Source organism: Notolepis coatsorum (genome assembly GCF_963971535.1).
Source record: "Notolepis coatsorum genome assembly, chromosome: 1".
Lineage (NCBI taxonomy): Eukaryota > Metazoa > Chordata > Actinopteri > Aulopiformes > Paralepididae > Notolepis > Notolepis coatsorum.
The window spans coordinates 209,825,114-209,853,102 of NC_140165.1; the positions used below are offsets into that span (position 1 = coordinate 209,825,114).

At 44.1% G+C, this 27,989-nt stretch overlaps 1 protein-coding gene across 9 annotated transcripts in view; it reads right to left on the reverse strand.

Moving 5' to 3' along the window:
• Positions 1-9,552: 9,552 nt before the first annotated feature.
• The window catches only part of fli1 (Fli-1 proto-oncogene, ETS transcription factor), a 56,098-nt gene continuing 37,661 nt past the window's right edge, over positions 9,553-27,989 (reverse strand). For 5 of the 9 annotated variants that reach the window (XM_084331371.1, XM_084331370.1, XM_084331372.1 and 2 more), the window contains 5 exons: positions 21,065-21,124; positions 16,776-16,835; positions 14,190-14,237; positions 13,954-13,989; positions 9,553-10,850 (listed from right to left, as the gene is read on the reverse strand). In XM_084331371.1, coding sequence (XP_084187497.1) covers positions 10,321-10,850; positions 13,954-13,989; positions 14,190-14,237; positions 16,776-16,835; positions 21,065-21,124 — 734 coding nt within the window. In that variant the 3' untranslated portion in view covers positions 9,553-10,320. The remainder of the gene's footprint in view (positions 10,851-13,953; positions 13,990-14,189; positions 14,238-16,775; positions 16,836-21,064; positions 21,125-27,989) is intronic. The other 4 variants (XM_084331374.1, XM_084331377.1, XM_084331373.1 and 1 more) reach the window with 1 other exon arrangement.

The window sequence follows — 27,989 nt, forward strand, 5'->3', positions numbered from 1 at the left end:
ACCAGCTGACCTTTATTGGCGATCCGTTCCCATCTCCGGAAAACACATACTCACTCATTCCTGCAGTTAATCGCTTAACCTGTGTATTTATCTTCAATGAAAATCAGTTTAGACAGAATGTGACTGAAAGGAAGGAAATAAAAAGAAAGGTACAGCCCCCTTTCTGTCAAAAGTTTGCCCTATAGTTGTGCTGTACTGAAAATGTATAAAAAATGCACAGCCATGTTGTTTCATATTGAATCATTATTAATTTAATGAATTGTCACACACCGATGGGTTGAGGTTAGGGATGTCCCAATCGCATTTTTTTGCTCCCGATCTGATCCCGATCATGTGATTTTGAGTATCTGCCGATACCGATCATTCCCGATCAGATCTTTCACATTAGTAAGTAACCCATTTGACGCATTTTTGTCAGAAACTGGCGAAGCGAGACAAGCCCCTCTGTTGCCTCAATAGCCCCAGTCGAGCGCGGCGGCTCACATTACATTCACCCTGAGCCCCTGAGAATGTGCTTCATACGAGAAATATTCAGTTCCAATCTGTTTGCACATTAGTATACATTCACAGTGTTCGATTTACGTAATGATTTGCTCCATTTTGGTCTGAAACGCCGACAATAATCCTCACAAAGCGAATGTTGACGTTATCCAGGTGAACGTTCTTCATTCAAGCGAGGCATTGCAATCAATACAGCTGTTTGGCAAAGTACCAGCCGCAGAGTCCCCCATTCCTTTGCTCGCTCTAGTCACATAACGTGACGTATTAGATTGGTCGTGTTGAATGCAGCCAGGGATGCAGTCGTAATATCAGAACTGCCTGGACGCCACGCGCGCTCCCGCGCGTTCCCTCGCGGTCGCACAGAACAGATGATTATTATGCATAAATAGTAGGAAACATGTTTGTATAGGAAATTACTAGTTTTAGTTTAGTTTTTGTAAATATTGCCTTGAAATAGAGAAGCTGAAAAAGGTAGCAGGATGTAGCCTTCAATATATAAAGAAATTATATTGTCAACAGATATGGTTGAAAAACAAACAATGTTTTAAATGTAATTGTAGATACAATATTGTAGTTACAATTTCTTTAATTGAATTAACTTAAACTAGAAAAGTAAATACAAACTAAATTAACAATGTAACTTACAGTTTATAGAAGGACAGTTTCCTTCTGAAGCACAACTTAATGCCTCATCCTTCCAGTCGGGACCATTTGTCACATAGTGAGAGTTCCACAGATCAAGCAAACCCCCACAGGGCTTGTATTTTGGTTTTGCACATCTCGTTCTTTGTTATGTTAGTATGGTATCCTATTATTATGCAAAGTCTAGGTGATAGATAAGTGCCGGGTAGTGTAGTTGAAGACACCTGACGACCTGCGCTATTGTTATAAGACGGTGGGTACGAATGAGTGGAGCGCATTTTTGTGTGCGTGCGCGTGCACATCCGTGCGCGACTGCGCGTACACATCCGTGCGCGACTGTGCGTACTTCTGCTCAGAAAACTGCTAGGATGCCGTGGTACCCCGTGCGACCACCACTGCATCACTGAATGCAGCTCTGTTCTTTCCTCCACGCGGAACGTCCGCCTTGCAAACATTGCAACTGGCTATTGGACTGGCTTCGGTTTCAATTTTAAAATGCTTCCAAACTTCTGACATTTTGTCTAGCTGCTCCGAGTCATCAGGTGGACCTGCCGGTGTTGCGGGAGCGACGCGTTGTGAGGTCTGCTATTTTCGGCATACGTCACTGTTGTGCGACGGTGTAAATCAAAGGAAATGCATTTGTTTTGGCAAATTCTTCTGCTCTGTGCGACAATAAATAAATGAATGATATGTAATTTAAAACCAAAACTAAGGCCTCAGTATGAGTTTAAGACGTGAACATGGTCATGTTTGTTGAATAAAATGTAAATTTTAAAAAAGATTACTCGAGATTTTTTCCTCCCGATCTTCTGAAATTGAGGTCATAGCATCATCAAGGAATACGTCTGTGGGTTGAAATATAATCTCAATTCTGTTTCCAAGGACACCACTGCACTCTGCATGCCACACCACCTGGTACATTATCCTAGATGCATGTAAATTATAATCATTAGTATGAGAGATTCACACTCAGAACTATTCCGTTGTTTTCGGTGCATTCCTTATTTAAAGAGGACAGGTAGATAGTAAATTACTAGGCATTGTGATGGCAGTCACATAGAATCCCATCACATAGCATTTTCCAATTCTGTCATCTGAACAACAGTTTCCAATCTTTCTTTGTTCACATACAAGAGATTGCTTGGTGAAGGCACATTCATAGGCCTAAAGGCATTCATTTTGGGAAATTTCCACTGTAGATCTGACATATGACATCACCCGGGCCGTGGCACGCCATTTCTGAACATGGACACAAAGCTGAGGATCTAAAAATGAATGACTAACAACGGGAGTGTTTCTGGATACATCAGCTAAGGTCCATTTATCCTGCTGGTATGAATGAAGAATGTAATCTGATGGCAAATATAACTGAGAGGGCATAGGCATACATACCCTCATCTTACACTCTGTTGCCCATATGCGCATGTCCAGAGTTAATTATATTTCTATATTGTTTACTGCCTTTTTATTCTATTTTTATTTTTACTTCTCCACTCAGTCCACTGTAGTGTACTATAATTCTATGACCGGTACCATGTCTTCTACTACCTGTACCTCCCCTCCGCCATGCTGTTATGATGCCTGAATTTCCCCAAGGGGATCAATCACTACTAGATCTGGGTTCGCTGGCACAACATGTCAAACCGATAGTGAAGAACCTAGGTGTAAAAATTTACCCGGACCTTAAATTTGACAGCCAGATCAAGGCTGTGGTAAAATCAAGCTTCTTCCAGTTGAGGCAGCTGGCCAAAATTAAGCCCATCCTACAGGCGCAGCATTTTGAAGCAGTAATCCACGCATTTGTGACTACTAGGCTGGATTACTGCAATGCACTTTATATAGGGGTAATTGTTATCTGTAACTGTACTTTAGAACTGAATGTATGATCGCCGTCCATATGAGCAGACAACACTCCTCCAGGCCATGGATGAGGTGTGTGAAGACATCACAGTCCAGAAGTGTCAGGGGTGGATAATGCACTCCAAAATATTTCATCAGTGCTGTCTTGCAAACGAAGACATCAGATCAGATGTGACATTGGTGAAATTCTTTGGCCAAATCTTTTTTATTACTTTACTACAATAGTTTGTTTACAGTAATGTAACTGGTTTTGTTTTTACTGTACAATACAGAGCATTACTGTATGTCTTTTTCTTTACTTTTTGGATATACTATTCTCTAGGGGTGTAACGTACACAAAAACCACGGTACGGTACGTACCTCGGTTTTGAAGTCAAGGTTCGGTACAGGTTTTCGGTACAGTGGGGGAAAGTTTGGCTTTCCATGTTCCACTCAGGGGGGGTGATGTAGTGTGCAGTAACTAATTGTACTTGTAGGGCTGTCAACGAATATTCTATATTGAAATGAATAATCGACTTGTAAAACATTTTTTAAATGATAATAATTATATTAGATTGTGAAAAAAACAGCCCCCGGTGGGCGGTTGTTAGTGGTTAACATACCGTTGTATTTGTTCGGTACACTACACAGAAGTTCGGTATGGTACACACACTGAAACGGTTCGGTTAATCGGTACGGATACGTGTACCTTTACACCCCTATACTATTCTCTGATTTGAGACTGGTATTTTTATTTTGCATGCTATATTACATTTTGAACCCAAAATGAGCAGTATAGCATTCTGTGTTAAGAGTTTTGCACAAATGAGTCAAAGCAATCGTAAACAGTAATAATAAGACAAAATTATAATAATTGCCAATGTCACGGACTTCCTGCAATTATGCCAACTAACATGTCATTCAACTCAATGCTGCTCACCTCCATATTCAGTTGGATGTCGGGCTGGTTCATAGGGGTATATGGGGAGACAGGATTCTGTTGGGCGGGCCTGGCACCACCAGGGGCGGAGACAACTGAAATATGAATAAATAACTTGCTAAAACGTTGATTCAATGTCAGCTAAAAGAGGAGCAAAATGTAAACACTTGTTTGGGGATAAAAAAAAAAAGTAGCCTATTTCACTAGCTAGCAGGTTAAATTGCACCACTCACAGGCTACACCCACCTTCCTTTGTGGGGGAAAAACCGGGTGACATACTGTCGCCCTTTCTTTTATATCTCTCCCGTCTGTCTTTTCCTTTTCGGAAGCCTGTTTCTCTCCAGGAAGCTGCTGAGACATGCTGCTCCCCACAGCACTCATCGCTAGCAATTCACTGCTACAGTATAGTCTCCAGTTCCTAACGCACACCTTGATGGCACAACTGTAGTGACTTTCCAACTGTTAACGCTTCAAGGTGAGACGTTCAGAACTCACCCGGTCCTTAACAGACTACACCATTATGCTCATCATGACGACAGCAGGACATGAACTGGAGATGGAGACGATGGAGCACTGAGGCTTCCCGGTGTTTGGGGGAAGGACCGAACCATTTCATGTAAATACGGGGGGTGGGCAATGCAATACAGAGGATCACGATGTTTCCTTTTTGCCAAAACAATTAATGGATCTAATAATGTACATAATGTTCTTATATTTTCTAGGGCCCCTGTCAGGCCATTAGAGTCATTATACCCCCCCCCCCCCATATGCGCCACTGGAGAGGGTAGCCTCTGTGTCATTCACCCCCCCCCCCGAAATTCACAGTAGGCCTATAAATTACTAGTTATATAATGTATATAAACACCATAGTATATTATAGCCATATAGTAACTTATTATACTGTGAATTTCTCCAGACCTCTCTTGGCAGAACCTGAGGTGTGGCCAACAATAGCAACCCTTCCACTATACCTTACATATCCTTACATCCATCTCGAAAGTCATGGAAAAAATAGTATACGAACAGGTCGAAAAGTACCTTGCGGAAATAAATCTAATCTACGAATTCCAATCTGGCTTCAGAACATCCCACTCCACTGACACATGCCTTCTCTATTTGAACGACCACATCAAGCAAGAGGTGGACGCGGGCAAATACTGCGGCATGGTCATGCTGGACCTACGAAAGGCCTTCGACACTGTCAATCACACCATTCTGATTGACAAGCTAAAAGCAATTGGTTTTGATAGTCTATCAGTGAGCTGGATACAATCCTACCTGGAGGGGAGGGAACAGATGGTGGAGGTAAACGGTACACTATCCCCCCCCCCCCCCCATCCCCCTCACAGTGAACTGTGGTGTTCCACAAGGAAGCATACTAGGACCGCTACTGTTCCTAATTTATGCAAATTACATGTCGTCAGTTTGTGACTGCAACTTGTTCCTGTTTGCGGACGACTCAGCCCTGCTGGTCTCTGACAAGAACAAGTTACAGGTTGAAAAAACCCTCAGCTCGGAACTAGGCTAAATCTGCATATGGCTCGCCGACAACAAACTATCATTACACATGGGCAAAACAGAGTCCATTCTCTTCGGTTCAAATAACAAACTCAGCAAGACCGACGGCTTCTCAGTTACAGTGGGTGACAATATTGTCACAAGGAAAGATGAAATTACCTACCTGGGTTCCATCCAAGAGGCTAATCTTTCCTGTGACAAAATGGCATCCAATGTAATAAAAAAAAGTCAACCAACAAACTCGATTCTTGTACCGGATCTCCTCTCTGGTAAACAAGAATACCCTGAAGACGCTGGCAGGAGCACTCATTCAAGGGTACTACGACTATGCTTGCACCTCATGGTACCAAAGCACCTCAAAGGCACTAAAAACCAAATTACAAACATCTCAAAACAAACTAGTCAGACTACTGCTTGACCTGACTCCTAGAACCCACCTCACCCCTGCCCACTTTGACAACCTAGGATGGCTTAGAGTAGACGACAGAGTACAGCAACTTGCAATGGGCCTGGTCTACAAGATACACTACACGACCAAGGTACCCATGTACATGTCAAAATACTTCCCAAAGGTCAGTGAATACCACGATCACAACACCAGAGGGAGCTCCACAAATCATGTTAAACCCAGATTCGGCTCAAACAAGGGACTAAACACGTTTCGCAATTATGCCAGCAGCCACATCAATGTGGAACGCCCTACCCAAAGCTGTAAAGGAATGTGAATCACTACCCAATTTCAAAAACACTCTCAAAAAACACCTACGGGAGACTGCAATTCGAAACTGGCCCCTACAAATGTCCTAACCCAGTTGTACAGTAAATGACCAAGTATGGCTTTGTCAGTATTCCAATGTACAGTGTACAGTGTGTGTCCCCCTACCCCCCCCCCCCCCCCCTCCAATGTACAGCCCCACCCACCCACCCAACCCCACCCCACCTACCCAACCTCCTCCAATGTACAGTTTCTACGTCAAATGTATATACACTCTTTTTCTGGACACTTTTTGTATCACAAACAGTACTGTATTTGCAAATCTGGTATGTCATAAATGTATAGATGTAGCAGTACTGTCTATCTGTATGTCGTGTGTGTCATATGATGAATTGAAAATGGGGGACCCTGATGTAAACAAGACGAAAGTCTTTCTCTGGTCTGCATCCCCTTAACAATTGTATGTATTGAGCTGTACTGTACTGTACCCATTCTGCAATCTGTTAATAAACTTTTCAATCAATCAATCAAACCAACTAAACTCCAACGCACACATCAGACCAACAAGAAATTAAAATTCATAACTTGGAGAGGGTGTGTTTCCTACAGTGGCCAGGTGATGGCGACAATGACACCTTTTCTACTAGAGCCTTGTGTTAAGATGTAATATAATTACTGTAACAGATGATATTGGGATGTTATTGTCAATGCTTATCTACAATAAGAACACTATGAATGATCACCATGGAAAACGCCATTGTTAATGAACAGAATCCCCCCCGCCCCTCTTATTCTCTCACATGTTGAGTAATCTTCTTTTCTTTTCATATAGACAGGACTTTTGAGGTGCTCTGTCGTAGTACATGTGTGGATAGATGATTGCATTACAATTAAGATGATTTCACTAAAATGAAGATAATTATGATCAAGATAAATCAGACATAAAAGATTATTGCCATTCCATGTACCAAACCATTCTGCAGGCGATAGATGGAAAAGGAGGATGACTTGAGAGGTAAAAACATTTATTTTGTCACATTTTTCCTATACAAAAGCCCTTTTTCAAAAGGTATAACTTCATACATTGCAGGAATGACAATAATAATACATTGGTTACTTGTAAAATTACACAAATATATATTTGATATCCAAAATACATTGCATATAAGAAGTAGCACAGTTCCCTTTTTTATTGAATATGAATGCTTGTGAAACATGGAAGTTAAAGGGTACATATTTTAAAATATTATCTTTATGCTACAAATTACATGTTCCCTTTTTATTCACTTATTTAAAGCTATGAAACTTCAAGAGAAGTCGGCTATAGGTATAAGATTGTAGTTTTTTATTTTTATATTTTTTTGCATAACATACCTGGCAAATTTTAAGGCACAGGAAAAGCTGCCAATTCAAGGGGATATTAGGCGTGAAAAGTGATTTCATGATGGAAAGCAACCATGAGCATGGTATACCGTATGTGGAATTAAACTCCCCCTAAGTCGGCTGTTGGATTATGATTCAAGCAGGCATTTGTGGTTTTGGGTATAACTAAAACATAATCTTGTGCACAGCAAGGCACTGAGGACGTTACAAATTGAATTTCAGAAATAATAACAATTAAAAAGTGAAAAAAAAAAGAAAAGTTTGCCCAAATGTACAGATACAAAACGCTTAAAATGTTGAACATACTACTCATCAGAAACTGAATTAAAATGTTTGCATTTTTGACCGAGGTCAACTCGTATTAATTCTCTTGACTTTTCAATACTGTGTCACATATGAAAATAACTCTGCATAATTTATACAGTAAGTTGCTTTAATGCCTAGTTGACTGATGCTTACAAAATAATAGAAAATAGGTCTGACGAACGCACAGCATTCGCGAATCTGAGGATTTCTCTGTTTTATCTCGTCATACTTTATGGTTTCTTTTTTTTTGTTCTTTGATAAACTACTTATTCCCCAAGTAATTTATGTTCAAGTGTCCACTTTCAGATGTTTTAAAAGGAATACCTTAAAGAAAAACAGCTCTGAACACCTGGAAATGGACGTGCTTTTTCATGATCCTGCGTGGGACAAAATCCTGACTGGAGATTATTGTGCATTCTTGCTGATTTTTCTTTCAATGAGAAACTAACAATGCCATATGCTGCTCTCAGACTAATATCCAGCCCTGATAAAATGCAAACTGACATTTTATTGAGGGTAAAAAAAAAGAAGAAATTACATAACTTACTGCTAGGCCACTTCTTCTGCACTGACCTATACAATAGATCCTGACTGGCCTAGATAGAGGAAGGATAGACCGTGGCAACTGTGACTGTCAAAGTGCACTTCAAAATCAAACTTTGTCAGACGAGGTGATTTTCAATGTATCACGTGTATCCAACAGTCCAATCTAAAAGATGTACACTAATGGAACCATATAATATGTCTCGTGTATTTGTATCTGGGAGTGTGAAGGTGATGCATCGCCCAAAAAGTACTCAACCTTTTACGATCTTAATGGATGTATTGATTGAAAAAGTACTCAACCTTTTTACGATCTTAATGGATGTATATGACACTCCAACTTAACTATCTTTGGATAATTGGGTTTGGAAAAAAAAAAATCATCTTCATATGGTCTTTCATCTCAAATGATTCACGAAATCACGGAAGTAGACTGTGCACATCTCTCAGTTATACAGTCCTTTAGATTCAGGTACTACCACTATACACACACACACCAGAGCTGGTGTAGAGCATGCAGAGACTCATTCCTTCATTACAAAAGCTAAAATGGCATGAAGAACATCTGACAAAATTTGATCTTGCTGCAGGGTATCCCTTTACGCGAGTTTCACCAACCAGAACACATTCACATTAATACTGACTCGGTCCAGAGCAACAAAACATCTGGGAATGGTATGGCTGCAAGACAAACAGCACGACAAACATTTAACAGCCTGGTGTGTGGCCCCGTGAAGAACATCAGACCAGGGTTCAATTACTATTACTGACTGATTCAATTACTTCTTTTTGAGCCTCTCTAGCACGATTGGACCAACTGAATCACCCCAAAAGTGCATATACATATATATATGCACTTTGTATACATATATATATATGTTTTACACCCCCAGGCATTCGAGTCTGAAAGCAAACACTTAGAAGTAATTGGAAGGATTTCAATCAATAACTGACCCCGGCTTGGGGAACGTACAGCGCTTCCATCTCTGGTCTTCCATCTATAGTCTTCCAGTTCGGAGGATAAGTTAAAACTGTGAATGGCATTATTCCAGTTTGCCAAATTTCATTCAGTGCTGAGAAAAGTCCATCACTTTTGGGAGACCCACCCCCGCTCCCCACACACACACACCACCCATAATCCCCACCCCCGACCCGCCACGCCTGCCCCTCCTCCTCCTCCTCCTCCTCCTCTCCGAACAGCTTCCAGAAGACCCTCTACACACACATAAAGGGATGCAAACGGAGGGACGAAAACAGACAAGAGACATTGGGAGGAGAACATTAAACAGATGTGGTGGGAACCAGAGAGCCCCACACAGAGCTGGAGATGAAGACAAAGGCAGATGCTTTAGAGCATAAATGTACATATTGTAGGCAGGAGGTTGTTAGATTGAGACCCATAAAAAGGCTAGGCCCATGTCTGGTGGGGGGAGGGAGGGGGGGGGGGGGGTGTATGAAGGGAGGCGGCTCACTGGCTCTTCTCCCGTCCTATGACTGTGTGGGTGAAAACCATGTCGGCGTTTTTTGGAAGGCACTTTAACTGGCCTGTCGGTGCAGCTTTCAGGAGGCTGGGGGGGGAAGGCACAGGAAACACAGACACCGTCCAAAAACATCCGAAATGTAAAAACAAACATGGAAACAGTCGCTTGTCTTGTAAGTTAAGTAGTATTCCATCTTTGGATCGTAGCACCCAGTTGTTTATAAATTCTTACAAAAAAAAGAAAAATAAATCTCCTTCAATTTTAGCATCCTTCATTTTGCCGTTTTAAGAGCAGATTTTCCTTCAGAGGGGAACCCCCATCCCCCCCCTCATTAATTCAGTCTTAGTTTTGGCGTTATTGTGAGTGCAGCGCAGCAACTGTAGACTTGGGTGTGGAAGAAAGGTTTTTTCGGGGGGTTGGATGGTGAATGGAGGGGGAGGGGGGGGTATGTTTTAGTAGTAACTGCCCAGGTGTGAGGGGACGTGAGAGTTGGGGTGGCGAGGAACACTGGGGTTGGGGTAGATGCCCGCAGCGGGTGAGCTCCAGTAGGGAGCGGTGGGTCCAAAGAAGTTGGAGGAGGTGACGGGCATGGAGGGGGGGTGAGGGGACACGAAGTTGACCTTCTGCTGGTGGGCGTGGTAGGAGGGCACATAGGCCAGGTCCGATGGATACTTGTACATGGAGGACTCAGTGGGGTGCGGCTGCAGGGCCTGCGCGATGCCGTGGAAGTCGAACTTGTAGGCGTAGCGCTTGCCGTGGACCTTGGTCATGATGTTCTTGTCGTAGTAGTAGCGCAGCGCGCGGCTCAGCTTGTCGTAGTTCATGTTGGGCTTGCTCTTGCGCTCGCCCCAGCGCCTTGCCACCTCGTCCGGGTCGGTCATCTTGAACTCCCCGTTGGTGCCCTCCCAGGTGATGCAGCCGGCGTTGGCGCTGTCCGACAGGAGCTCCAGGAGGAACTGCCACAGCTGGATCTGCCCTGAGCCTGGTGGAGGAGTGGATATACAAACACATGGGTCAGAGCACAGCGCTGATACATCTTAACCTAAACCTAGAGTCAGACCATAGTACTGATATACATCTTAACCTAAACCTAGAGTCAGACCATAGTACTGATATACATCTTAACCTAAACCTAGAGTCAGACCATAGTACTGATATACATCTTAACATAAACCTAGAGTCAGACCATAGTACTGATATACATCTTAACATAAACCTAGAGTCAGACCATAGTACTGATATACATCTTAACATAAACCTAGAGTCAGACCATAGTACTGATATACATCTTAACATAAACCTAGAGTCAGACCATAACACGGATACATCTTAACTTATGCTAAACCAAGAGGACAAACAGACATAGAAACTCACTGGCCATAGCATGGACACGTCTTAAAGATCCAGTACAATGATATTTTTATTCATAATAATAAGTGTATTGTGGAATGTTAATGTCATACGTATAATTTGGTTCAGCTTCAGAAGTATAATCACCCTCTCTGAGCACAGCCAGCTCTCAGTAGGCTGGGGGGTGTCTTCTGTTCAATAGACACTATGCTGCTCGACTTGTTAAGGACTCAGTGTAGGAGCCTATGCTGCTGCTGAGCACTATTCAGCTAGATGTGACTGATGGGCCAATCAAAGCATCTATATGTGACTGATGGGCCAATCAGAGCAGCTAGATGTGACTGATGGGCCAATCAGAGTAACCTGTGTGTATTATGCGATGTTTCACAGGAAGTAGATTGGATATCTGAAATGGCTTTCTTCTGTTGATAACCAGGGGAATAGATATCAAAGGACTTTAATCATCATTTTCACAGCAACAGCTCTGACATTTTAACATACGGTACCTTTTGTTAAAGATTGAAAAACACGAATTCCATTGCACTGAATCTTTAATGAATAATACAACAGATGATTTGAAATGCCAACAATGTAATGTGTTTGAATGAAGAATGCTTCTGGCATACAGTATATTAAATTAAATTAAACAAACAAACTAAATGTTTTAAATGGGTATTCAATCAGGCCTAAAAATACTGCTCATGTGTTGTTGTTTTTTGCAAAGACTTTCCTCTATTAGACTGCATGACTGGTTTGGATGCCTACAGTATAGGAGACATGTGTATCCTGGTTTATGATATACATTATCATATTTAGATGTGTAGCTCAAAGATGAGAAAGTTAGTTAACTCACAGACTACTAGCTAACACACAGACTGACGCTACTATGGAGCTTTGTAGTGGGGAGTTGAGATAACTGACTACTGGTCACTTTTGCCCTGTTTCCTTTGATTGCTGGTAAATGCAGTGATTTTACCTACAATGCTTTGCTTTTTATTTAACCTAAACCTAGAGCACAACGAGATACAGACACACTAGTCAGACAATATAACTGATACACCTTAAAGGAACACGCCAACATTTGGGGAAATTAGCTTACCGTCTTCTCCAGAGACAGACAAGAAGATAGATAACAGTTTCCTATCTGTGCGTTCAGTAGAAAGCTATCTGGCTGCATGTTAGCCTAGCTTAGCACAATGAATGGAAGCGGACATGACCGGTTAGCCTTCGGGAGAGGTGTTAGTTGGACAATGCCTAGGCTAACCGGTCATGTCTGCTTCCATTCATTGTGTTAATCTAGGCTAACATGCAGACAGATAGTTTTCTACTGAACGCACAGAGAAGAAACAGGTATCTATCGTCTCTCTCTGCAGAAGACAGTAAGCTAATTTCCCAACATTTTGGTGTGTTCCTTTAACCTGAACCAAGAGCACAAACAAACTCACTGGTCAAACCACAGCATGGAAGGGGCCCTATTGTGAAAATGACCTTTTCCTGTATTTTGCATTGTTCTTACAGAAAGAGGGGTTGTCCCAACACTGAGAACATGTGCATTGTGCCTTTTCTGCAGTTCAGCTGATGACAAGAACCCTCCCTCTTGAAACTAGCCATTCAGAATTGCAGCCACAATTGCTGTAGCTAATAACGTGTGTGTATGTGCATGTGAAGATACAAGATGGCGGCTCGCACATAGATTGCTATGCTATTGCTGCATCTTGAGTATTATTTGACCTGCAACTTCTAGTCTGAAAATTGGATCTGCATTTCGTTTAAGTACAGGCATGCGCACCACTGCTAGATGTATGATAATCATTGTATGTGTACTATACAAGCAGCTCACTCGTTACATGCACAGAAACAGCCCATTTAGAACAACAGAGAGGTAGAGAGGCTGCTGCTGAAATTAGTGTTTTCTTTCCAAAAATTATGTTTAAGGGACCTCAATAACCTACATTAACTTGTTGAAAAGGACTCAAATATGTCCCGTTTAAAGAGAAAGCTGACACATCTTAACCTAAACCAAGAGTCAGAGAATATCACTAATAGGCTACATCTTAACCTAAACAAGAGTCAGAGAATAGCACTAATAAGCGACATCTTAACCCAAACAAGATTCAGAGAATAGCACTAATAAACGACATCTTAACCTAAACAAGAGTCAGATAATAGCACAAATAGGCTACATCTTAACCTAACCAAGAGCACAAACGGATATCAGACCATAGTAGTGACACAACCAAGCGCACAAACAAATATACAAACACAGTCGTCAGACCATAGAACTGGTACATATTAACCAGAACCAAGAGCACAAACAAATGTACAAACACAGTTGTCAGACCATAGAACTGGTACATATTAACCAGAACCAAGAGCACAAACAAATGTACAAACACAGTTGTCAGACCATAGAACTGGTACATATTAACCAGAACCAAGAGCACAAACAAATGTACAAACACAGTTGTCAGACCATAGAACTGGTACATATTAACCAGAACCAAGAGCACAAACAAATATACAAACACAGTCGTCAGACCATAGAACTGGTACATATTAACCAGAACCATCCAGTTAGGCTATACAGTGTCCTATGAGTCCTATAGGGTGTGTTTGATATATATCTCAGTGCAGCATGGTAGAGTGGGTCAAGTTAGGCCAAAACAGTGGGACAGGCAAATCGATAGACAGTGTCACCATAGTCAAGCTGGGACAGGAATAAGCCCGAGACCAACCTTTTGCGAGAAGAAGTTGAAAAACAACCTTTAAGTCTGTAAAGAAAGCCAAGAGTAAATTTCAGTTTCTTAGTTAGGGTTTCAATATGATGTTTAAAGTTTAGATTTCTGTCCAGCCAAAAGCCCAGATATTTGTATGTATCGACAAACTCAACAGAGACACCAGATGTAGTAATATGTAGTAATAGCGTAACGTTGCACCACAAATGTGACATAAACGCAGCTCCTGGTCTTACCTGGGTTGGCCAGCCGACTACTAGTGGGACCCAGGATCTGGTAGGGATCTGTGTGAAAACGAGGAGGTTTGTTAGTCAAGATAAAAATGTTGAGAAAGGTTCATTGTCCATTGCTGCATGTAACATGCAACATTGTTCTTTGGCTTGTGGAAACGTTTAAAAACAAGGTGATTAAAAGTACCGTAAATGCTGAAAGAAAGGAGACACTAGAAAGTGGTATGTGTGGTCAATATGGTTGGGCATCGTTTGGATTTGAACGATTCCGGTTCCAATTCCGATTCTCCATTTCGATTCCTGTTCTAAACGATTCTTGATTCCGATGCTTTGAGGTGCAGGTCAAAACAGGTCACAGCTTATTTCGCAGGAGATTTAATAATTTTTTTGAAAAATCTTAAAATGTTTTCATACTATTCACATTGTCAGTTGACTTGATACAGTTTGATTTGGTTGCTGTACTGTAACTAGGGTATTCATTAACAAAGTAAAAAAAAAAGAATCGAAATTAAGAATCGAAATGCAAATATGTTACTTCCGAACCGGAAGTTAGGAACCAGTTCCTATTAGAACCGGTTATCGGTGCCCAACCCTAGTGGTCAATGGGGTTAAGGTGGTGTACAGTAGAGGTTGACTCAAGACAACTGAGAGCACACAAACTAGATTTCACTTAAGCATTACATCACGCGACAGAGTGTGTTATAGAAATTAGATCACGCCTATGGATGGTTGTTAGGCCAGAGGCGCAGCCGAGGGTCGTTAGACCCCCATAGGCGTGATCTAATTTCTATAACACACTCTGTCGCGTGATGTAATGCTTTTATACAATGGCCGAATTCATCCAACATTATTGCTTTTTTTTTTATCCACTTTTTCTCCCATTTTTCTATATTTTCTCCCATCCCAATTTTTTGTATCATCCAATTCAACCCTCCCCTGTCACGAACGCTGTTTCTTGCCTCCCACAAGCCGGCTGCAATGTGGACTAAGTCATACATAGCACAAGTCCCCTCCGGTACTTGAGGTAACAGCAGTCGCATCTTTTCACCTGCGCAGCTCGATCTCTCAGTGGCGAGGAGTAACGCGTGGGAGGCTCACGCTGCCCCCGACACTTCCTGATTCTACTGCGCAGGCGCACCAACCGACCTGTAGGAGTCGCTGTCCACAACGCCCGATCCCCACCCATCAGTTTCCCACCCCCTAATACGGCCAATGTGTATTAGTATGAACGACCAGCTAAACTGAAAGCAATGTGGAGCGCTGGGCTCGAACAGGCGAGCCCAGCGTCTCTGCATTCGTGGCGAGCGCCTTGCCCACTACGCCACGTAGCCGCCCATCCAACATTATTGCTATACAATAAACACACAGTAATTGAAGCATAATGGAGATTTATTCACAAAACCATCCGCAAAAAAAGTAGGTAAAAAAAGAAAGAAAAGAAGTTGCCTCCGTGTCTAGAAGCAGCTGGGAGGTGCAGTGATTCAAAGCATGCCATCTAACAGTGAAGTTACCGGTTGTTATTGGAATGATTGATTGAAAATTGTATTACCAGATTGCAGAATGGGTACAATACAGTACAGCTCAATACACACAATTGTTAAGGGGATGCAGACCAGAGAAAGTCTTTCATCTTGTTTACATCAGGGTCCCCCATTTTCAATGCATCATAACATATATGACATACAGATAGACAGTGCTACGTCTATACATAGGTTGCTACAAAGCATGCCATCTAACAGTGAAGTTAGCGGTTGTTATTTGATTGATTGATTGATTGATTGATTGATTGATTGAAAATGTTATTAACAGTGAAATGACAGTGTCCTTTTGAAGGAGAGGGAGGTTCTACAACAATATGTTGTTTCACAATGAGTCATGACCAACCAATTACATAATCCAACATTGTGTAAGCAACTAACACATTCCATGTGACAGAATCGTTTTTGAATGAGTCGTTATGACGATATCAATACATCCATTCATAAAGATTATTGTCCGCCATCTTGGTTTCATTCCTAAAAACACAAACAGCGGAGTGATTCGGAAACAAAGTAATTCGGTTGTGGACAGGTTCTGGGATCACGTGGAGTGTGTTATGAGAAATAACAACGTCTGAAAGAAGTGTTTCAGCCAATCAGAATCAAGAAATTTGCATGGCATTGTATAATTGTCTTCAGTCCACTTGCACAGACAGGAGAGTGTCCCCGTTAACTTTGCATTGGTTTTCATTGGAGCTAAGTGTGAGGAACAGAACGGACTGCGGCGAGAAAGGACTGTACCAATCAACAACATCATTGGTAAGTACTGTAGCAAATAGGGCTAGGGTTCCAAAATTCAGAGCTAAAATGAAAATCACCTCCTCGCATTAGAAATAGAGCAGAAGGAGCCTTTCTGGGGGTCCAAAGAGAATGTTGTGGAGGGCCAGATTTGTCCCACAGGCCCTTATTTGGGCTTTAGTCTGTGTATATGTAGGGATGGATGTGGTGACAGCACAGTGCATGGCCTGCAGGCAACACTGCTGCGTGTGACCAGGGGAAGAAACAAATAGACCAAAGAAACAGTGACATTCTGACAGAACTGGCTTCACTTTACCTGGCTGGGGTCTGGGTTGCTCTGTGGACTTGGACACATTCTGTGTAACCACCGGCGAACCTGCATGAAGAGAGAGGAGAGAGAGAGAGAGAGAGATTGATTGATTGATTGATTGGAAACTTTATTAACAGATTGCAGAATGGGTACAATACAGTACGGCTCAATACACACAATTGTTAAGGGGATGCAGACCAGAGAAAGCCTTTAGTCTTGTTTACATCAGGGTCCCCCATTTTCAATTCATCATAACATATATGACATACATGACATACAGATAGACAGTACTGTTACATCCAGACATTTATGACATACCACCAGATCTACAAATATACAGTACTGTTTAAGAGTACAACGCCTGTCATATAGACCCTGGTGTTGGAAACTCTGACAGAGTTTCTAAAAAGAGAGTATATACATTATATACATTTGAGAGTATATACATTTGAGGGGGAAGAAACTGTACATTGGAGGAGGTTGGGTAGGTGGGGGGGGGGGACTGTACATTGGAGGAGGTTGGGTAGGTGGGGGGGGGAAACTATACATTGGAGGGGGTTGGGTTTGGACATTTACAGGGGCCAGTTTCGAATTGCAGCCTCCCATAGGTGCTATTTGAGAGCGGTTTTGAAGGTGGGTAGTGATTCACATTCCTTTACAGCTGTGGGTAGGGCGTTCCACATTGATGTGGCATAATTGCGAAACATGTTTAGTCCCTTGTTTGAGGCGAATCTGGGTTTAACATGATTTGTGGAGCTCCCTCTGAGAGGGAGAGGGAGAGAGAGAGACAAGGAGGGGAGACAGAGAGCAAGAGGGAGATAGACAAGGAGGGGAGACAGAGAGCAAGACAGGATAGAGAGAAAGAAAGAGATGGAGAGAGAAGGAGAGAAAAATAGAGATACAGAGATTGAGAGAGACACAGAGATGGAGAGAGAGAACAGCAAGGTTAGGGATAAAAAGAGAGAGAGGTAGAGAGGAGAATAGAGAAAGAGAGATGGAGAGAGAATGAGATAAAATGAGAGATGGATAGATAGATAGAGAGCAAGAGAGAGAGAAAGAGAGATGGAGAGAGATAGAGAGAGATAGAGAGAAATAGGGAGGTTAGGAGGAGAGAGAGGGAGTTGGGTAAAGGAGAGAGAGAATGAATTAGATAGATACATAGAGAGAGTGAGGCTGCGGTTACATTATAGCCAAAACGATTTTGTTTTGTTTTGTTTTTCAGAACACTGTGTATTGGCAGGCAAGTTAGACGTAATTTGTCTCGTGAGCACCGAGTGATGTATATACATGTAGTACAATGCCAAAGCAGTAGGTGGCGATGTAGCTCAAACATGAAGGCCCTTTTCAACCAATCAGAAAGGTTGAACGCGTCACTCCACGTCCTGCTCAGTCAAAACAGAAAACCACCATCTTTAAATACCGCGCGTGAACCATTTATAGCAACATAGCATTTATTTTTCAGCAAGAAACAAAGTGCAATAAAAGTGCAATAAAAAAAGGATACATTCACTGAGTGTTCTGCCTCATTTGTTGATGAAACAAAACCAACATCAACACAATGTACCACCAGGAGCGGAGAGTTTAGTCTCACAAAAAGATCTCTGATGTTGTTAGCTACATGCTAATGTGATTGGCATATCCCATTTATATAGTTAGCATTGAGGCTATCGAGGCTATCGTACATTAACACTTTGAGTGCCAGCCACGAGAAATCTCGTTAGTTCATGCCATACGTTGAGTGCCAATGACGAGAAATCTCGTTATTTAATCGTTATTTTTTTTATTAGCGATTTCCATAAATGTTTCATCAATCTAGCCTCACGTTACCATTGGGACTGGCTTTGAGCTCGAACAGGGAAAATACCGCCCCCTATCGTCTCCCGGATGGTAATGCACCCATTGGATTGGACTGAATGAAAATGCATGGGGAAGAGAAAATCCGGAATCCACATTTTACTTCTCAGGCATGTAACCCGAGCCGATTGCAGTCATTGTAGTCCCTCAGAACAGCGTGGAATATGTGTTTCGAGCACCCAGCGTTGGATCAATAAACGCGATCGATATTTGGAATGGCGATCAGGAATTGGAATAATCTTTTTGGAGAACATCTGATCTGAGGTAAGGAATCTATTTTACCAGTCTTGGGGTAATCAGAGTTTTTTTCACATATATATCAACGTGTCCCCTATATGTGTATGTGTGTGTGTGTGTGTGTGTGTGTGTGTGTGTGTGTGTGTGTGTGTGTGTGTGTGTGTGTGTGTGTGTGTGTGTGTGTGTGTGCTGATCAGGAAATAGATAATCGATTTTTCAGCCCGCTTCTCTAGCGTGCATAAGTACACATATACTATCGATAATCTAGCGTTTATTTGAAAACGATTAATAAATAGCACGAAAAATTACAACGTTTTTTGTGTATTCCACTAAAGGGAGTTTATCACAGAATCTTTTTTATTTTCTGGAAATTTCCAAAAACAAGCGTTTTTCAAAATGGTATAAAACGGAAATGTACCGATGAAAAAACAATCCATTTCGTACATGTTGACTGCAAGCAAGTCATTGATAAGCGACGGGCGTATTAGACACAGCCATAATTTAAGATATAGTTTATGCGTTCGCAAATGTGCTCGCCCTCCCATTGACTACAGCGCTGGCACTCAAGCGCTAAATCGTGCGCCCCCTGCTGGCACTCAAAGTGTTAACGTAGTAACGTTAACGGATTTAACAGATTGCAGAATGGGTACAATACAATATGGCTCAATACAAACAATTGTTAAGGGGATGCAGACTGTTGTAGTTTGGAATGATCTAATTAATTATGGCGAAATTAAAAGCAAGTACAAAATCAATCTCTGACGGTGTCTGGGAGGATGGAGTCAAATGGTTATCCATCTGCTCAGTTATAAAGCACATGTATAAGCAATCTGAGGAGGACGCAGCTGATATCCTGTATAGCCTCCCCATATGGCCGGTTGGTGTCGGGAGACAGCAAATTATATTAATTATAGCGCGATATTGCAAGTGACTCCCAAAAATAGTTCTGATGTTTGGACTAATGGACGGAGTCGAGGTCCAGCCAGGGGAGAATTTACGGCTCTGTATCTGGCTCGCGCAAATTACATGGCACTGTTGTCGGGGAGTTTTCAAAAACGAAAACACCCTTTGAGCGTTGCCGCTAGGAAAACGCGTTTTCTTGCCAAAACGGCATTGGCCTTTAACTTGGACATGCAAACGAAATAATTCGAAAATGAAACGTTGTAAGTGTAACCATGGCCTGAGAGAGAGGCAAGAAGGGGAGATATAGAGAGAGGGGGGGAGAGAGAGAGAGAGAGAGAGAGAGAGAGAGAGAGAGAGAGAGAGAGAGAGAGAGAGAGAGAGAGAGAGAGAGAGAGAGAGAGAGAGAGAGAGAGAGAGAGAGAGAATCATCAGTAGGGCGTTTATGGGTAACCAGGCTGCACATCTTAATGGCATGTCAGTGAGCATCCAAAGAAAACAGCACAGGAGCCGCTGGCTGCACTAAGTACTTTTAAGCGCCCGCTGACGACTGAGGTTTTAATCTCCGGTGGTCTGCCTTGCGTGCCTGGACTTCTTTTCTGTGTGCTGTAACTTCCGTCTGATCCTGAGAAGAAGTCACTAGATGAGTAATAGGGTCCGATCACCCTGTCTTCAGCGGTCGAGGCCCTAGTAGTGTGTCCTGGACCCGGGCCTGAATCGTTAGTCCTCCCTACTTTACAATTGTTTTTTACGACGATAAAGGGGGCAGTTCACCCAAAATAAACAACAAATAAAAAATAAAAAGCACTATCTGTCCTATGGAGATAGTCGTGGTGTGATTTGCAGACCTTTTTGGAGGCGTCTGCCGGCACTCCGATACCATGGAAAAACTCGACAGCACTGTCTTTTTCCAGAAATCGTGACACGGTTACTCAAGATAACCCACTCTGTTGTGAACGGTTTGACTGAGAACAATCTTCTATTGAAGTACATGCTCCATAATACTATATACTGTGTATGTATATATAACACACACACACACACACACACACACACACACACACACACACACACACACACACACACACACACACACACACACACACACACACACACACACACACACACACACACACACACACACACACACACACACACACACAAATGTTTTCGGGTGAGCTGCCCCTTTAAAGGGAATGCAATGTAAGGCCTCTAGTGTCAGTCCTAGAAGCACTATTGATTAAACAGTGCTTTTAGTATGGGGCTAAGCCTTGAGGCCTGCTGGGAGTGGTTTTGTTGCTTACCTTTACCACTGTGCATGTTGTTCGACCAGCCTGTTCGCCGCACAGCGTCATATGAAGGGTCTAGAGAGAGACAGGGAAAGACAGGGCACAGAAAAGTGTGAATATTAATTTAAAGGACGTTCCAACTGTAATTTCCTGTCTGAGAGGGAGGGGAGAATATGTGGAAGATTGTCAAGCGTACGGCTGTCAATTGTCCCTATGGATACCATCTGAATAGGCTGAAATGAGGCAGATTTGAATGAAATTGTAATATTAATTATATAATATATGTACATATTACCACATCAAAGCAAGCGTGACATACTTAAAATGAACAAGTTCATTGTGTGCTGTAGGCTATTTGCTATTATAGGAAACAATCATTAGGCATTTGGGTTGTGCTTTGTAACACTATGCCTTGTATTGTAGGCATAATGTATGCGTTTTCAGTTCAGCTCATATCAATAATGTTTCGTATTTATTTATTCACAGTCGACTGATGGTTTGATATTCAAATTCATATATATTTCCTTTTAAACATTTTAATGAAATCAGAAATTTAAATGATATATGAATCCAACAGCCCTAGTGAACAGCCTGATCTGTTGTTCTATTGGAACCACTGCATGTCATATTACTATCTAATGAACACCATACAGTATATTTAGCTACAAGTAAAACATAGTGTCTGGTCTTGAAATGTGGCCCAGCGAACGTGATTGGCTGCATATCCCGTTCCCCCACCTGCCCGTCTCGAGCAGCAACACTTAAATGTGAGAAACAAGATTTCCACGGAAATAAGGAAGGAAACAATGCCAAGAGGCGCCTGCCTGCCTGCCTGCCTGCCTGCCTGCCTGCCTGCCTGCCTGCCTGCCTGCCTGCCTGCCTGCCTGCCTGCCTGCCTGCCTGCCTGCATGTCTGCCTGCCTGCCTGCCTGCCTGCCTGCCTGCCTGCCTGCATGTCTGTCTGCCTGCCTGCCTGTCTGCCTGCCCATCGAAGCTCTGTCCAAGAAGCCCTTCACAGGATATCTGGCCTGAGTATTTGGCGAACAGTGATTTTATTTGGCACGGAGTGGCAGCTCAGAGGCGGAAGGGCCTGCACACAAAAAAAAATACCATTCGGTTTTTACAATATATTGAGTACAGAGATAGAGACTAACACAATGAATACACAGACGCAGTAGAGATGTATTCACACACACACACACACACACACACACACACACACACACACACACACACACACACACACACACACACACACACACACACACACACACACACACACACACACACACACACACACACACACACATGTATTGTCATTATACAGCACAAGTACAGTACAACGGAAATAAGTTTGGCATCCAACCAGAGTGTGAATGTGACAGTAAATAGCAATATTAATATACAATGTACATGTGATTAAACTTGGTATGAAATAGATAAATTAGTACTACTGAGTAATAGTGCTAATAAGATGTAAGTTCAGAGTTGTAGTATACAGTGGTGGAATAAGTATACAGTTCCTTTACTGTAGAAAAAGTAGAAATACCCAGATAAATAAGTACTCCGGTAAAAGTAAAAGTCCTCCATTAAAATTCTACTTAAGTAAAAGTAGAGAAGTATTTGCTATTGAATGTACTTAAGTATCTAAAGTAAAAGTATGCATTCTACATGACGTTTGTGTATCCCAGTGCTTGGGATCATTCAAACCTCGATCCATTGACCTCTAAAAGTTATGTTAAAGTGGTATGTGGTCCAGTTATGCTGCTCTGATTAAAGGTTACTGTATGTTAAAGCGGTATGTTGCTCTGATTACATCCTCCTGGAAGTTGACAGGCTTCAAATGTGAAAGCATAAATATAATCTTCATACATTCTTGCCATGTTTTCTATGCAAAATCATTTTCTTCAAAGTAACTAGTAACTGATGGGTTCAGATAAATGTAGTGGAGTAATAGTATAAAGTCACATAAGGTACAAGTAGCTCGAAATTGTGCTTAAGTACAGTATTTGAGTAAAAATACTTTCCACCACTGGTAGTATGCACAGTGATACCGGTATAAAGACACTATGGTAGTAGGTCATAGTGCTGCTGCCTCCTGAGTTTTTGAAGTTCAAGCTTGATTGAATGTGTAATGGGAACAGGAACATGGATTTCCGCCATCAGTCACTGTGACATGAACAGATAAGACAGAGGATGTGTCTCTCCTCCTCACTGCGGCACGTTTCCCGTCTAAATTGAAAGTCGACTCGATTTCACGATTGTTGGCGTTAGTTATGGGCTAAACCAGATGAAAACAATTGCTATACTGTTGGGGAAACATGATAGCAGCCCAGATATGAGCCTCGTCAATGCACTGTTATATAGCATACTTGGCTATCGCGTCTCGCTCTGCCAATGAGATAACCTCTTATCTCCTTGCACATAATGTGCACACGAAACAAACAAATGCACTCACTTGCACGTGACCAAGCCACGCCCCTGCGTCTCCATATATGACGCCGGAAATGGTCACGCTCCACCTTCCTCTTTTTGTTTCCAACACGGAAGTAGCAGTGCACTCCGTGAACTAGTTGTTATGAAACGCAGGGAGAAATTTCACAATGTTGGGTATTCGCCAGAAGTTCACCAGCCCCCGGAATCTTCTCTGCACATCCTAACAGCGCAACGGGCCTGTCCTGGGTTTTCCTCGTCTTGTGACAGCAGACAGAGGGACGTTGCGCGACGGTTTGCAGTCGAGCTAAGTCGTGCACAGCTTGCGCTATCAGGCATTGATACTAGCATGAGTAATACTGCTCGTTGTCCCGTGAGACAACCGAGTGATGTATTGGCACGAGGGGCGGGATATTTGGGAAAACATGGTCATCATGACTCTTTTTTGGGTGTTTTTCCAGGTATCCTAGAGCGTGCGGCTAATGCTACAATGCTGGGAGGCCGTTCCCTTGTTCCCCGCCGTGGGCTGTCGCCACTCTTCCCTCCTCTTAACCGTTTCATTTCTGAAGGTCAATCGGTGTCTAATGTGGCGGGTTTAGCTGAGGCTTATTTACCCTTTATACGGGTGGATGGGCTGATGACAGGGCGCAAGGCAGGTGTGCCGTGCAAGGACGCGGGAGGTGGGGGTGCGGCGGGTGAGACAGCACCCCCTGCTGGCGGGGAGTGTAACTGCAACTGCAAGGTTGTTTTGGCCTTTATTCCATTGTAATACCGAGGCTACTCAATGTCACAGAGCGGAGCGGCACTGCAGATTTACCCTATTCTTGGAATTCATTGCCAGATCCTCATAGGGGCGCTGTCTCGATAATGCAGTGTTATTAAAGCAGCGTGTAGCCGATGCATGAACCAGTTGGGATTCGAATAGACGCGGCCTGGAAGCGTCAATGCGGAACTGGAAATCCGTTGGTAAAAAAAGAATAGCGGCCTGGAATAGTTTTTGGGACGCGCAGTAAAGGAATATATCTGTCGGCAATGTTGTATGCGGGAACGAATTGCAGAGAGGGAGGACTGACTGAAGTGGAGAGTGTGTTTACTTGTGTCTCAGAAAAGAAATGTCTCAAAAACGAATATCTGATTTCTTTAATAATAATAACCTGGACTTGCTGCATATGCATCAGGATATTCTGGACTCACTGACTGGACATTCATGTTGTCATGAAGGAGTTTATTTCCACCACTCCTGAACGCAAGACCACCTTGTTCTACCGTCTTCGGAATAGGTAATGTGTGTTTATTATCGCTCCTGCAGCGATTGTTGTTGTGAGTGACAGTGACACACACACACTCACACACACACACACACACACACACACACACACACACACACACACACACACACACACACACACACACACACACACACACACACACACACATACACACACACACACACACACACACACACACACACACACACACACACACACACACACACACACATGAAAGTCCAAACGCTAGTTGTTGCCGCTTGCGTCTAAATCGACAATAAATTGTCTTCTGATTAGAGAAAAAATGCTGCATTTCGTGTGTGTGAACTGTCCACATGTTGGTGTTCAAGTTTGTCTGTTGTAGTGTAAAATATTGATCTTTCAAATGAATGGAAAATCACGAATGATGCGCTTCGCGCATGCATTTAATATGACGTTATTATTATTATTTATCTCCGACTCCGACCCGCACCCCCAAGTCTGACTGGCTTCCCACGTGCCTGGTGCCGTGGTTAGAGGGCCAGGTAGCATCGGTCCTTTGCCCTGGCATGGTTGAACGGTATCCCACCCGGAAGCCGACGCCGGAGGGCGAGTCGGCCCGGCAGGTGGCTGAAGCGTATACCGCAGCAGGACGGAATTTAGCGGCGACCAGTAACATTGCTCATTTGGCTGCTTTTCTGTCCACAATAGTGTCGGGTAGTGGGGTTTTAGGGCCAGCCGACATCGAAAACATCGCACGTGTTTTTGAGGTTATACAGCTTTTGACCCAGCCGCAAGCTATAACCGCAAGGAGGGCTAGGATGCTGTCAACGCTTGTTCACAGACATCTTTGGTTGGAACAGTCTCCCCTTGAGGAGGAGAGAAGGCTTCCCCTCCTCAGGGCTCCCCTCTCCGCAGAGGGACTTTTTGGTCTGTCCGCAGGAGCGCGGACGGTATTTGACCTAGGCCCCACACCGCTCCACACCGCGCAGCCAGAGGTGAGGGCACGGCCTCGCCAGCGACTGCGGTGAGGCCTCCGACTAGCGGCCATGTTTCCCCCGTCTGAGGTACCCTGGGCACAAAGTCAACAGGTGATCACAAGGCCGACAGCCTCGGCGGCCGAGGGATCGGCTACATTAGATGAGCATGCCCTAAAAGACCGTCGCCGTCTAGCTGTGTCTAGCACGCTCTCCGGTCACTCCCCCCCCCCAACGCCAGCGGGACACGGGCTCGGATTTGTTCCCTTTGGGTGCGGGCCGCGTGCTTTTAGTGAAGCACAAGCGGCCCCACGTTTCGCTTCTCATGGGGACAGGTAGGTTGCTAGCTAGGCCTGGGTCTGCCTGTGAGAATGCTGTGCTGTCAAGCGGCTCCCACGCCACACGTTCTGCGTCTGTGTTTGGTGAGCCTGGTGTTGTGTCTGTCGACAGAGAAGGTTGTCAGCGGGGAAACTCGAGGCCCAGCGTGAGTTCCCCCAGCCCCGCCCTCGCCAGGCCGGTTATCACGTTAGTGCCTCCCCCGACCGGAAGACCGGTGGTGGTCAGTCAGGCACGTGTGGTTTGGGTGGTAGTAATATCACTACAGGGCTACGGTGTGTAGGAACCCACCCTATCGGGCAGTGTGGGGACCACACGCCTTGCATGTCCAGCTGCAGAGCAGGCTATCCTCAGCAGTCCATGCCGGCAAGATGTTCAGTGGGGGAGCTTATATCACCAAGTGTGATGGCTGCTCTCCCCGTATCAGACTGGCCCTTTCTGTCGGGGTCCCCCCTTGGGTGCGATTGCCTCGTTGGTAGTGTCAGGGTGCGATATCCCGGCTCCGCGAGACGCCCTGCTTGCGCGGTTGGCGAGTCTACGGTTCCTGGCGGACCAGCGCCAATTGGCGGCGGGTGTGCTTTGGGATTATCATCACGTATGGCTACAGCAGTGCCATATGTCGAGGTGGATGGAGAGAACACTGAGGTTTGAGTTTGCACAACCCCACCCTCCGTTTTTGGGTTTGGTACAGACCCTATTGTCAGGGTCCGCAGCAGTCACAGCTCTGGCCGACGAGATCCAATCTCTGTTGGCGAAGCAGGCCATCGTCGTGGTCCCAAAAGAGGACGCGATGCGTGGCGTTTACTCCCGGTATTTTCGAGTGCCCAAGAAATCGGAAGGTGTCAGACCTATTCTGGATCTGTCCGCGTTCAATCGGCTGATTGTGGGGAGACGTTCAGGATGTTGACCGTCAAACACCTGGTAGGTGCTGTCAGAGTGGGAGACTGGTTCACCTCCATAGACCTGAATGATGCGTACTTTCACGTCCCGATCTTCCCTCCTCACAGGAAATGCCTTCGCTTCCTTTTTCAGGGTGTAGCGTACGAATACCAGAGGCTGCCGTTCGGCTACTATCTGGCCCCTCGCACATTCACCAAGTGCATGGAGACTGCGCTGGATCCTCTGCGTCGTCAGGGGATACAAATTCTATTCTACCTCGACGACATTCTGCTCCTCAGCCGGTGAATATCCGGAGCTCTTTTCGCTCCAGGGATATTGTGGTTCAGGCGTTTCATCCGCCTCCTCACGCTAGTGTGTTGGAGGCGAGCCTTCACCTGTCGTGTCCTGTCCGTGCACTGGGGGTAAACCAGTCGGACACAGGATCTCAGGGCTTCTGATCAACTGTTTGTTTGTTACAGTGGCCCTCGCGTCCAAGCAGCGCCTGTCACATTGGTTGTGCGAGGGCATTGCCCTTTGCTACACGTTGGCTGGACAGGTCCCCCCCGGGGGCGTCAGGGCGCACTCCACTCGTGGAGTGGTGGCCTCTGCTGCCTTGTTAGGGGGGGCCTCGTGGAGGATATCTGTGCTGCGGCCTCCTGGTCCTCCCCGGGTCCTTTCGTTAAGTTTTACCTCGTGGACATGACTGGGGGTTCTGTCTCCCAGGCGGTTCTGAGGTCTGGGACCTCTCCTGCGTCCCACCATTTGGTGGGCTAGCAGGGGTGTGTGGGTGTGGGCCACAGGGTGCTGTGTCACATGTGGTCCCGCCTGTGCTGTGCGTTTTCAGGGGTGCCTGATTCCCCCTTTTTTTTTTCGCACTTTGGTGGAGTTTACTGCCTCCCCCCATTCGTTAGGATGGGCGGGTGGACGGGACTCCCCTCCTCCCTGGCTGGGGCTTATGGGCCCTCAGTAGGGATGGGTACCGAATTCGGTACTTTTGAGGTACCGAACCGAAACACGTCGGTACTACCGAGTATTGAATCAAGTGAGAAACCAAACCTTTTTTCTTTTC